Source organism: Ursus americanus, chromosome 16 (assembly GCF_024610735.1).
Source record: "Ursus americanus isolate L20-20 chromosome 16, mUrsAme1.1.p, whole genome shotgun sequence".
Classification (NCBI taxonomy): Eukaryota; Metazoa; Chordata; class Mammalia; order Carnivora; family Ursidae; genus Ursus; species Ursus americanus.
In genome coordinates, this window is record NC_142142.1 from 181,964 (window position 1) to 194,132 (window position 12,169).

A 12,169-nucleotide genomic window follows, 5' to 3' on the forward strand; every position below is an offset into this window, starting at 1 on the left:
ATCAATATTAACTATTAATATCCCTATTTTATAAATGTGGAAACTGAAGCTCAGAAAAATCACTTGCCTAAGGTCACACAGTAGTAGATAACAGAACTCATGCTCTTAACCTCTTTAATAGACACTCCAACTAGAAGAATGGAAAGAAGTGCAATATGACTGGAGACAAGAGGATGCATTTAAGGGCTTTTTTTATTAGAAGTCTTGTGAGCTATTTTGAATGACCTGGTGACTGGCTGGTCATGAAGTAGAGTGTGGGATGGGAGCAGAGGGTGTACACAGAGCAGTTCACTGAGGGATGAGCAAAGCCATGGATATGAATGATGCAAGGCATTAGTTTCATAAAAGGCGTGATTATGATAAACCACAGAGCAATTTTCACTATAATCACCAAAATAACCATTTTTCTCCATTTTTGAAGCAGCCAGGGTAAATTGCCTACAGATTTTGTATGACATAAAATATATGAACAACTCCCCTTTGCTGATAGTATTCTGGAATGAATTAGCCCTCCATCAACTAGTAGCATACCCCAGGAATCTGAGACTGAGTTACAGGAGTAAGGAAGGTCTTCTAGCTCAGTTCCCCTGGGCTGGGCTTGTATGAAGGGGTCAAGGCAATGGGACTGGCTTAGAGATGTCATTGAACCCAAAAAGATCTGTCCACTGGAAAGAATTACAGTCACTTTCAAATATTGTTTACCACATGGAAAAAAAATAGACTCTAACATAACTCCCAGTTAAACAAAACATTTTGACTGAAGGACCCCTCACATTACTGAGAACTAAGCACAATGACAAATTTTGACCCAGTGGACATGAAAAAACAATGAATCTCATTTTAGTGAATCATCCCAGAAAGAAAGCACGCAAGATTTCAGGCTGGGAATAGATGCCTAAATCCATCTGTGTTTGGCCCAGAAATCTCTAGGGTGGGCACAGGCTGTGCTCAGCTCCATGTTTAGAGCCATGAATAGAGATTCCTTCAGCTCAACCCAAACACTGGGTTCCCAGGAAATAGCCATTTACAGAAAGGACCTGCCCACTTTACAAGATTGATAGGCAAACTGGATAAGCCACAATGAAGTCAGTGTAACTCAACAAACACTGAAAGGCACTTACTATATGTATATGCTAAGCATCATTATAACTCAAGCACAGGGGCTCTCTCTCTCTCTCTCTCTCTCTCTGATCGCAGTTATATGGAGGGATGGATAGGTATATAAAACATAAAAATGCCCTGTCTCTGAATTATGCTGTAACAGAGGTACGATGAGGACATGAAGGGAAGGAGAGATCAACTTTAACCAGAGGATGTGGGAGAGGGGAAAACACTGGCAAAGATTCCACACAGGAGAAGGTATTTGAGTTAAGACTTAAAGATACACAGTGAGAAACTTCCACGTAGTTAGAGAAGATATATAAGGAACTATTAGCTCAGTTTAGGGATCAGGAGATAACAGTAAACATTTTACATATTGTGTGTTTCCCGTACCTCCCCACCCTACTTCCAGTATTAAACCAAACAAAGGCTGTCCCAGCCCATCTCACATTCTAAACAAGCACTCTTTAAAGAAGAAAGGGAAGAAGAAAGGGAGGGGTAAACAGAAGGGGGTATGAACCATGAGAGACTATGGACTCTGGGAAACAAACGGAGGGCTTCAGAGGGGAGGGGAGTGGGGGAATGGGATAGGCTGGTGATGGGTAGTAAGGGGGGCACGTATTGCATGGTGCACTGGGTGTTATACACAAGTAATGAATCACTGAACTTTACATTAAAAACTAGGGATGTACTGTATGGTGACTAACATAATAAAAATTATTATTAAAAAAAGAAGCACTAAAAACAGATTCAGGTCCTATTTATATAGTTTCCCTTTTAAATGGACATTTCAAAAATTAAATTAATTAATTAATTAATTAATTAATTAATTAATTAAAAAGAAAGCAGCATCATAAGCCATGGCCCAGCCTAATACCAAGAATGGCTGCACTCAGCAGATAGCCTGGAACCCCACACACCACTCAGAGCCCCAGGAAAAAACTTTTTTTAAAAATTATTATTATTATATTATGTTAGTCACCATACAGTACATCCCTAGTTTTTGATGTAAAGTTCCATGATTCATTACTTGCGTATAACACCCAATGCACCATGCAAGACGTGCCCTCCTTAATACCCATCACCAGCCTATCCCAGTCCCCCACCCGCCCCCCCGAAGTCCTCAGTTTGTTTCCCAGGGTCCGTAGTCTCATGGTTCATTCCCCCTTCTGTTTACCCCCCCCCTTTCTTCTTCCCCTTCTTCTCCTACTGATCCTCCTACTTCTTACGTTCCATAAATGAGTGAAACCATATGATAATTGTCTTTCTCTGCTTGACTTATTTCACCCAGGAAAAAACTTCTATTGAAAGGGAGAGCTCAAGGAGGTGTGAAAAAGGCATCTTGACATGAATTTAGAAGACCATGGTGAGAGTCTCAGCCAGGCCTACTAAGTACCAATAATATGAACTTAGGCAAGTCACTTAATCAACCTGAGCTTGGGTTTCTCATCTCACAGATGGGATAATATTCTGCATGGGTGGCAATTTTTGCAGGTGCCAGACTTACAGGTTCAAATCCAAACTCTACCATACACTGGTTGTGTAATCTTGAGTTGGCTATTTAACCTCTCTGAGCTTTGGTTTCCTCACCTGCTAACCTGAGCACAATAGTATTACCTATCTTATGGGTCATTCATGAGTCTTAAGTGAAATCTTACCACAGAGCCTGATACATAAGATAAATGTTAGCTCTTCTTAATCACTGGAGGATCAAGCGAGGCAATGTATGTAAAAGCACGTTAAGAACTGAAGCCCCACAGGTGAGGTCGCTAAAATGGGCTTCCTGGCTCTACCAGGGAAAAGTTTTAGTCTCTAGAGAGCAGTGACCTGAGGATAGTGAAAGTCTGGGTTCCTCTGATTCTGCCGTGTCAGAGTAATATAAATCAAGTTCTCCTTTAAAGATATAAATAGTCACCTAGTAATTTCTCAGCTTGGATTTTTTTATGGATCAGGTTTAGAAGAACCTCAGATTGTTCCCCAAATTTACCAATAAATTTATTATATAACTAACAGTGATGATGATAAGGAGGATAAACATCATTTGTGGAGTACTATATTCCAAAAAGTTTACTTATATTTCTTCATTAATTCCTATAGTACCATCATCAGGTACATATTAGTACGCTCATTTTACAGTTGAGGAACCTAAAGTTCAGGAAGGGTTAAGAATTTGTACTTATTGGAGCTGGAATTTGAACCCAAGTTTGCCTCAGGCAGGTTCTTTTTCTCTATACTCCACTATCCTCTTTCATACATGTTTGTCACTAACCTCTTAGGTTGTCAGCTATAGATAAAAGAAATTAAAAGCCTGATATCAATATTTCATTTCTAATATATAAATATATTTCATAAAATAATTGCTTCCCCTGCCCTTGGCTGTAGCTGTGTTTTTCTGCTCTGTTCCAATCATTTGGACAAATAGGAAACAGCACATTAGGCAAAGGTCACATGGAAGGGAGTGGATAATATAATTTGCAAAAGGAGAAATGTTATGAATAGCTGATATTTTTAGAGCATTATCTTTCTTGTTCACAATGGGTTTTGGTTTCCAGCCTGATGAAATATAAATTTTACAAGGTCTGAGGAAAAACTAAGGGATGGGAAGCCAATGCCAAGAATGAGAAATATAAGGCTCACTCGTAGAGCCTATCTGAGAGGTTGGGGAGGGGAGCAGCTGGCGGTCTTTCAGAATCCTGGCTGAAAAGCTCTGCATACTGTTTTGCTTTGTTCAACGGCTCCTCCATGGCTTGACTCCCACTGGGATTTCAGACAACTTAGGTGGGCTGCAGGGTTTATAGGAATGGCATAGCCATCAGGATACTTCCTTTAAACTCACACTTCCATACTTCAAATGGACTCCCAGCACTGCTCGCCATCCTACTATCATTTTTTAGCGTATTTGTTTTCCACCTTCTCACATTGACTCATTCACACTTCCTCCTCTCTTCTCAAACCTTCTAGGCCTATGTACCTCTCACTCTCAGCATATGACCTTGTCTTCCATTTTATGAAGAAAATTTAAGCTATTAGATAGGAGCCCACTCATCCTCCTTCACCAGATCCCGAACCCACCATCTTTATCTCCTTCCTCCCTTTGTTATAACTGAGAAGTTTCTCCACCTTTCTAAGGTCTGTCCCTATTTCCCTTTTCAAAGAATTTGTTCCTTTGGTCATCCCCTTACTCTCATCCCCTCTACTGGATCATTTCTATTCACATTCAAATGTGCTTTCATCCCCTGACCCACTTCTTCAGCTATGTATCCCACAACACACTCTTCTACTTCCCTTTCCAATCAGATTACTGTGTCTAGATCTTCTTCTTTCTTGCCTCGCATCCTTTACTAAGCCCATTCTAATCTGTCTTTGACTCTCACCATTTCACCAAAGCTCCTCTTGACCTCCATATTATCAAATCTAATAATCTGTAGATTTCTGTACTCATCTGACTTGGACTCTCAGAAACAAACCTGTGATACAATTAACTCCTCCTTGACATGCTCTCCTTTCTTGACTCCCAGGACTCCATACTTTCCTGGTTTTACTCCTACCTCTCTGGCTGCTACTCCCTCTGTAGGTTTCTTCTCCACCTGAGCTAAGGGCAGAGATGCCCAGGGCTTAGTCCTGGGTCCTCTCTTCATATTTCCTCATACTGTCTCCCTAGACAATCTTATCCATCCCCCTGGCTTTAAATATCATCTATATTCTGATGATGCCAAATGTAATCTCCAGCCTCTAGAGCTCTTCTCCAGCTCACTTTGGTATATCCAACTACTTACTTGGCATCTCCACCTGGATATTTCACTGGCATTGAAAATTTATCTTGTCCAAAAGTTAACTCCTGCTTCACTGCCTCTTTTCAGTTCCTCAAGTATCTCTGCATCTTTTGTGTCTCAGGGTCTTCACACATCTGCATCCTCCCCCTAGGATGATCTTCTCTCTGCTATAGATATGATCGACTTTTCATCTTTCGGGTCTTCACTACAGTTAAACCACCTCACAGAGGTCTTCTCTAACCACTCAATCTAAGTAGATTCTCCTCTTGTTACTTTCTGCACTGCACAGAGTTTGTGTCTTTCATAAAAGTTATCACAATTTGTAATTAACTGCATATTTTTTTTCTTTCCTTTTTTGGGCATTCTCTCCTGCTAAGCTCCATGTTGGCAAAGACTGTTTCTTTTATCATCTAATGTGACTGTGACTTAGTCAGTACTCAGTAGATACTTAAATGAATGAAGCAAAAGATGGACTACAGGAATGGAATGACTCTGACTGAACATTTGTCCCTCCTCTGTCTTCCTCATCTTAGTGCTATGGAGCTCCCAACAGCTGTCTGTTTACTCATAGAATCTCCTGGAATAAGAATAAAGGTGGATTTGGGTACATGAAGAAAAAGGGAGCTAGCACATTATTTGGTGTTGGAGGTCTAGGGAGGATTCCTAGACTAGGGACTTTATAAAATCTCATCTCAGGGTAGAAGGATTAAAATGAACTCAACCTAGAATGAGTTTCCTCATTTCCGAAAACTCATCAGGCCAAAGACATGGTTAGGTTTTCAGACACTCAATCTGGCTGAAAGGACACCCTGTACTTCCTTCCCTCTTCTCACTAGTGGAAAGACAAATGGGGACCCAGATTGTGAAGCCTCTGCTCCCATGCCAACTTTGAGTTGCCTGGAGGAGATTAGCCAAGAGACCAAGGCCAGGATGGAGGAGGAAGCATACAACAAGGGGTGAGTCAGACTTCGTCCACCCTGAGGTCACCTTGCAGGTCTCAGAAGATACCTTCCCACGGGCCTTTCCTGTTTCTTAGAGGATTTAAGGAAGCAACCAGTGGCCCTAGGACCTCCTCACCTCAGTAAAGAACTACATAAGAAAGAACAGTACTGTTCCACAGGAAGGACAAGAGGAAGCAGGGTGAGAGGGTGTGGTTAGGCAATAATTTGACTTCCCTCTTTTTAGGCAGAAAGCCACCAGAATGCCACTGTACAGAATGGTCTGGAAATAAGGCCCCTGGGTGGGTTCCTCTTGGTGATGCCTGACGCTTTCTGACACATGCTCAGAGGAGTGATGTTGCTATCAACAATGCCCAGGAGCAGTTGTAATCCTACTTCCTAGAACTGCCCTGCCATCCCTTCTTTCTGTAAACTGGAGTCCCCTCAACTTCCAAATGTCCCCTTTTCTCATTAAGCTTCAATAACACCTTTGGCCCATTGTCAGTCACTAAGGGGACAGAGTACTGAGCAGGGCCCAAGCCCAGCCAGGTAGAGAAGTATCTCTGACCAGGCATAGCATCCTGAGCTTCTCCTTTCTCCAAAGCTCCTGAGGGAGACACAGCTTCCCATAGTTATAGAACCTGTGGGCTTCTGTGTGGCAGCCATATACACTGTGGTGGGGTTGCCCTAGCCAAACTGTGCTTGTCTTAAACATTCAGCTTATAGGACAAGCAAAAAGAGTACTGATCCTGGGAGAAGGACATCAGAACGGTGTCTCTTGGGAAGCCTATCTTTTCACCCACAACTATCTTTGATACTAAGCATGGATGGGAGTAAACACCTCCATTGGCTTTGTAAACATTTACTGAGTACCTTTCTAGGCCTAATAAGGGCCTGTCACTTCCATAAAACTTCCCAACAAGCCAGTATGATGGGTGTCACCCTTCCTAGGTCAAGTTATATGCCTGGCACTTCCTCAGAACATTCCCACACCCTGTGAAATAGGGGCCACCCTTTCCATTTTATAGGTGAGAAGCTGAAGTACCCAGATTACACAGAAAGCAGATGTACTATTCTCTCCACTGAACATTTTGTAGGATAAGAACCCGGTCAGGACTATGCATCCACATTTTTTCCCTGTCAGTTTTGCCACACATTCACATATAAACAGGAAGGATGACTGAGGAATGAGGGGAAATTGTACTGACATGAGCCACCTTGGGATTCAGTAGAGCTTCCCAGCTTTTTCCTGTTGTGTAGAACCACAGGAAGTGTATAATTATTGGAGGTGTTCAAGTCCCCACCTCTAGGAACTCAGGAAAGGATGCTCTGTGCCTGGCCTTTCCAGACTCATTTGTTCCTTTTTGCCCTGCAGATACCAGGAAGGTCTAAAGAAAACCCAAGAGCTTCAAGACCTGAAGGAGGAGGAAGAAGAACAGAAGGGTGAAAGCCCTGAAGAAGCTGAAGAGGCAGAAGAAACTGAGGAAGAAGAAAAGGACCAAAGAAGCAGGTTGGAGCCCTTGCCATTGCTGTAATGGGTCACAATTAATTTAATTGCACAACATCCCTAGAGGTGCCCACTCCAGGGCAGCAGTGGGTCTGGGGCCTAAGTGAACAGCTAACAGAAACCAAGGAGGGCACTCATGTTGAGGGAGGAGGCAGAGGAAGGAGCCAAAATAGTTAACAAGGGGATGTTTGCAAGATCTAGGAGGTCAAAGGTGGTCAAGAATGAGGCTAACAGCAATCAAGAGCTCGTAGAAGCTGAGAAACTACAAGGACCCTGACTGGAGTCCCCCCGCTAGACCAGCTACAGTTAGCTCATTTCCCAGCTATCTCCATGATCCAAAAGCCAAGGTCAAGGGAGCTGGCCTGAAGCCCCAGAGGGGGTTTCTTACAAGAACAGGGGCAGAGAGAGCAGATGGGGGTAGGGGAAAACTCAACTCATTGGCAAGGCAAGTCTCCAAAAGGTTCCATGCTGACAAGATAAGCTTAGATTTTCACTTGGATTAGAAATACTTCGGCTTTTCTTTTTTAATGTACTTTATATTTCAAGTGTATTTTTCCGTAAATGGAGGAAAATATATAACATGTAGATAAACATAGTATAGATCCTGCATTTTGTCATACCTGTGCCCTCATCAGTGTCTTGGATTTTAATTCAAGACCCCCAGGCTATCTTGGAGTCCCATGTGGCTCCAGCCAAAATGATTGTCTAATCAGCTGCTAAACGTGAAACAGGGTATGTGTCTGTGCCTCATTGCTGGCAGACTCAAAATCATGCATGCAGTGAATAAGGTAATAAATAAGGTAATAAAATGAAGATTAGAAGTCAGATGGATATGCTTCAAAGCACATAGGAACAGCCAGTGGAGCCCAGTTGGAGGAAGATTCAGCCAGAGTGAGAGGTCTCAGCCTACATGGGTCAACCCTAGTGTTCAAGGGAAGAATGGTCTAGGAGAGCTGGAGAAAATGCTTCACTGTTGAAAGCAAACCTATGCTAGGATGTACCACCTCTTCTAATGAAAGAATCCCCAAGTTTTAACAATGAAAGTAGAATCCCTACTCCAAACAGCTGGATCCTATACTCCTTACATCTTCTCTCCCTCTTGGGGGTCCTCTGCTCTTATATTTTAGAGGTCACTACGCCGTCTTCTTCCCCTTTAATGCAGTCAAGCCGAGACCTAGACAACAGCCCTTTCTTTGGCTTCTTTGCATACAGCCAAGACAGGCTAGAACTTCTAACACTTCCATGTACTGAGAAAGAACAAAAGAGAACTAAACAGAGTACATGGAATATAAACAGTCTGGTTTACAAAGCACAAAACTGGAATCCTTATCTAGCTAATTTGATCTCAAATTTGAGCTGCTAATCACAGCTCCCTCCCATTTTGTGAAACTGCAGGGAAAGTAAGGCTATGCCTGGGTCCCTCTCTGTCCAGCTCCTGGTCAGCAGCACATAGCAATGGCTGCCTTTCACATTCATCGTCCAAAAGTATCCTCTTGGTCCTGCTGATCCTGAGAGGCCTCATTCTCTCCCCTAACCTTTGCTTCCTCTTGGATTTACTTTTTGATGTTGAGAACATATCTGTACCTCAGGTGATGGATACCAGACATCAGTACAGTCCTTAGAAGGGTCCTCGTCCTTCATCACCGGGGTGTAGCTTCCCCTTTTCAGGCCCAGTAGTGACACATATCTTCTCCATAACAACTGACACTGCTAACATATGAACTGCCCACTCATAGTTATAGGTTCCTTTCCTGTGTCACCAAAGTCAGACTGGTCCTCAGAGCCTATTGTCTTTAATGCCAGGAAATCCCCTCATTCATTCTTGAGTTCTGTAGACACACAGTTGCCTGCAGGCACCTGCGCTCAAACATAATTTTCCCCATTAAATTTTGGCATTGCACTAATAAGCAAGGTCTAAAGTTATTAAAAGTTCCACATCATACTTAGTGCATTTTAAAAACATTGGGCTCACCCCAGCAGCTGACCCCTTGTTTAAAAGATTCCACATCAAACACCAGTCTTTTTGTCTGAATTTCTCCTCTGTTACAACAATATACAGTTGACCCTTGAACAATGTGGGGGTTAGGGGTGCCCATCCCCCACAAGTCAAAAATCTAAGTATAACTTTTGACTCCTCAAAAACTTAACTAGTAATAGTATACTGGTGACCTGAAGTCTTACCAATAACATAAACAGTTCACACATATTTCCTATGTTATATGTATTGCATACTGTATTTTTACAATACGTAAGCTAGAGAAAAGAAAACGTTATTAAGAAAATTATAAGAAAGAGAAAATACATTTTACACTACTATATTGTATTTATTGAAAAAAATTGCATAAAAGTGGACCCACACAGTTCAAACTCATGCTGTTCAAGGGTTAATTGTATAATAATGTAAACTGTTGTAAATATTACTTTCTGGAGGATCAGCTTAAATGAACTTTGGGTGAATCAACCCAATATGTTAACCATATTAAATAATACATTAAGTAATACATTAAACAAGAGAGACTCACAAAGTGCAACAGAAAACTTTAGCCCTTTCTGCCTGTTCAAATCTGCTCTATGGAGTTTAAGACAATATTAGGCAGATTCCTTTACTTTGCCAGTAACTCTCAGAAAGCAGAAGTCCTCTGGTCAAGTTTAAGTCCCAAGAATAATCTAATTTCATTAATTAAAATGGCCAGTTCCCTAAAACAGTCAAAAGCCTGAACTTAAAAAGTTCAACCTTCTTTTTTCCTGCCGTTTGTCCGCTTCAGGAAAGAAGCTTGTAGTAGGCAGGGGGAACGTGGCTTCTTTCTCTCTATCCCTCTTGCACTTCTACCCTCTCCTCCAGTTTTGCCAGTGAAACATCTGACCTCTCTAGGATCAATGCTAGGGAAGGGAAATGAGATGAAGGGTTTGGAAAGGTATTACTTGAATAGTATTGTGAGCAGCTCCAGGGCTTGGCAGGGGTTTAAAGCTGACTTGCTGACTTTGATTAGTGTGTTGCTTTATGGGACATCTAGAGAAAACCACTCCTCCCATGTCCCAGCGTACACACACATTCACACCATGGCTGAGGTCCTCTCAGCTGCTGGTCCCTTTATAAGGTCAAATGCATGTCTTCTAGCTAGCCACTTAAAATCCCTCTCAGTCCTTGGGCAGCTGGAATTACACCTTCACTGTTCAGCTTCTAAGTAGCATTTCTGGGCAGGATCTGTGACGCCCCATGTCAGCTCCCCTTCTTCTGACTACATCCGGTCGAGGCTCACTATTAGTTAAAGGACAGCTTTCCCTATCATGGCCCACCACTCTGATGCCATCAAGCACATCAGCAAGATTCTTGCTCTTCCAACTGCTCATGTGTGAGGCACACACCAGTCCACTGTGTCCCCCAAACCTCAACATATTGAGCTCTCCAAGCAGCATCTCCGAAGCCCCTCTTCCCTAGGCCCAGGAGAGGGAAGCCACCTCACTCCTCCCTATGGGAGATCAAAAATCAAAAATTGATTTCTACAGAGGTTCTATTTCTAATCTAATTCTATTTCTAACTCTTTCCTAGGCTAGAAATGGGAGACCAGCTAAGGGTCACAAAGCCAGATCTTGACTTCCTTCTCAGCAGTCCCACTTCAGAGTGGGTTGACAGTGGGATTCTCAACACTCTAGCAGCTTGTTTTGGAGCATGGAAATACAGCCCCCAAGGAAGACTGCATTTTAGCATCCAGTTATGTCTAAGTAGAAACTAAAAAATCTAAACAGGGCTGAAAGAAAATAAGCTTCCATTTCCAAGATGTCCCTTCCCAACAGTTGTGAAAATAATCAGATTTTCCCCTCAGCTAATGTGCTGTTTTGCTTTGCCTAACTGTTCCTGAAACAACCATCAAATGGTTCCCATGTGGAAGAGAAACCAGTCGATACCTTAGCATCTGAGGCAGGCACTCTGAGCCTCTGGTCCCTTTCCGAGGAAGGTATTGTTGAGTCTTTCCATCAGTCATAAGGCATCTTTTTTCTATTAACTAAATTAGAACTGTCTACTTCTCAGCAAATGGCCTGTATATTTCAGTGTTTATGTGTGCCCCCAGATCTTCAGAAAGCCCTCCTGTCATTTTTCTCACCTCCTCCATTGGTGATCCTCAGTATCCTTATTTTTTATATTATTTTAAAAAATAGATAAGGGATTAGAAATAGGAAAAAATTCTAGCCTAATGAATGTGTCCAGGATTTCGCTAGAGAGCTCGAAGAATGGACTCTGCAAAGCAGGCCATATGACCAAATGTCTTTTCACTAGGTCACAAAGAGAGAGGGAAAGTTGAAAGGCAGTTGGGAAGAGAGGAAGAGGGAAAAGGGAAGTGAAATAGCCAAAAAATGGGGAGGGGGGAGAGAAATGAAAGGGAAGGAGGAAAGAAAGAAAAGAGTAAAGAGGGAAGAAAAAGGAAGAAGGGAAAATAGGGAGTGAAGATTACTGGGGTTGAGAAAATATCTGGATTAAGCCACTGAGAGGTTGCCCCTGGGATGGTTTGAAGTGAGCTCTTGAGGTTGACCTGGCTCCTTGTCACTTAGCATTGAACATGGAGAGTCTTCTGGGGGTTTAGCACAGTTCTACTCTGAACACAGTCAGATGTGGAACTGAGGACAATAAAATGTGCATCAGAACATGAAGGCGGGGGACAGATTAGAACTTGGAACTAATCACTAAATACCACTAAGTGCAGAAAAGATGCTGGTCCCATCTGCATGCATGGGGGTGTAAGTCAGCTAACCTTGTATCCTGGGGATTGAGAGAGTTCAGACATCAATGAACATTTCATGAATAGATGAGGGCATGTATGAATGAATGAATGATCAAACGAGTAAAAAGAGTG

General features: G+C 42.4%; 2 protein-coding genes across 8 annotated transcripts in view; one reads left to right on the forward strand and one right to left on the reverse strand.

Moving 5' to 3' along the window:
• LOC123786575 (uncharacterized) overlaps positions 1-12,169 on the reverse strand; it is a 211,407-nt gene that overhangs the window by 147,018 nt on the left and 52,220 nt on the right. The gene's annotated exons all lie outside the window — the stretch shown is intronic.
• The window catches only part of IRAG1 (inositol 1,4,5-triphosphate receptor associated 1), a 129,976-nt gene that overhangs the window by 114,294 nt on the left and 3,513 nt on the right, over positions 1-12,169 (forward strand). For all 7 annotated transcript variants that reach the window (XM_045788856.2, XM_087868037.1, XM_087868038.1 and 4 more), the window contains 2 exons: positions 5,711-5,830; positions 7,188-7,322. In XM_045788856.2, the coding sequence (XP_045644812.2) occupies positions 5,711-5,830; positions 7,188-7,322 (255 nt within the window). The remainder of the gene's footprint in view (positions 1-5,710; positions 5,831-7,187; positions 7,323-12,169) is intronic.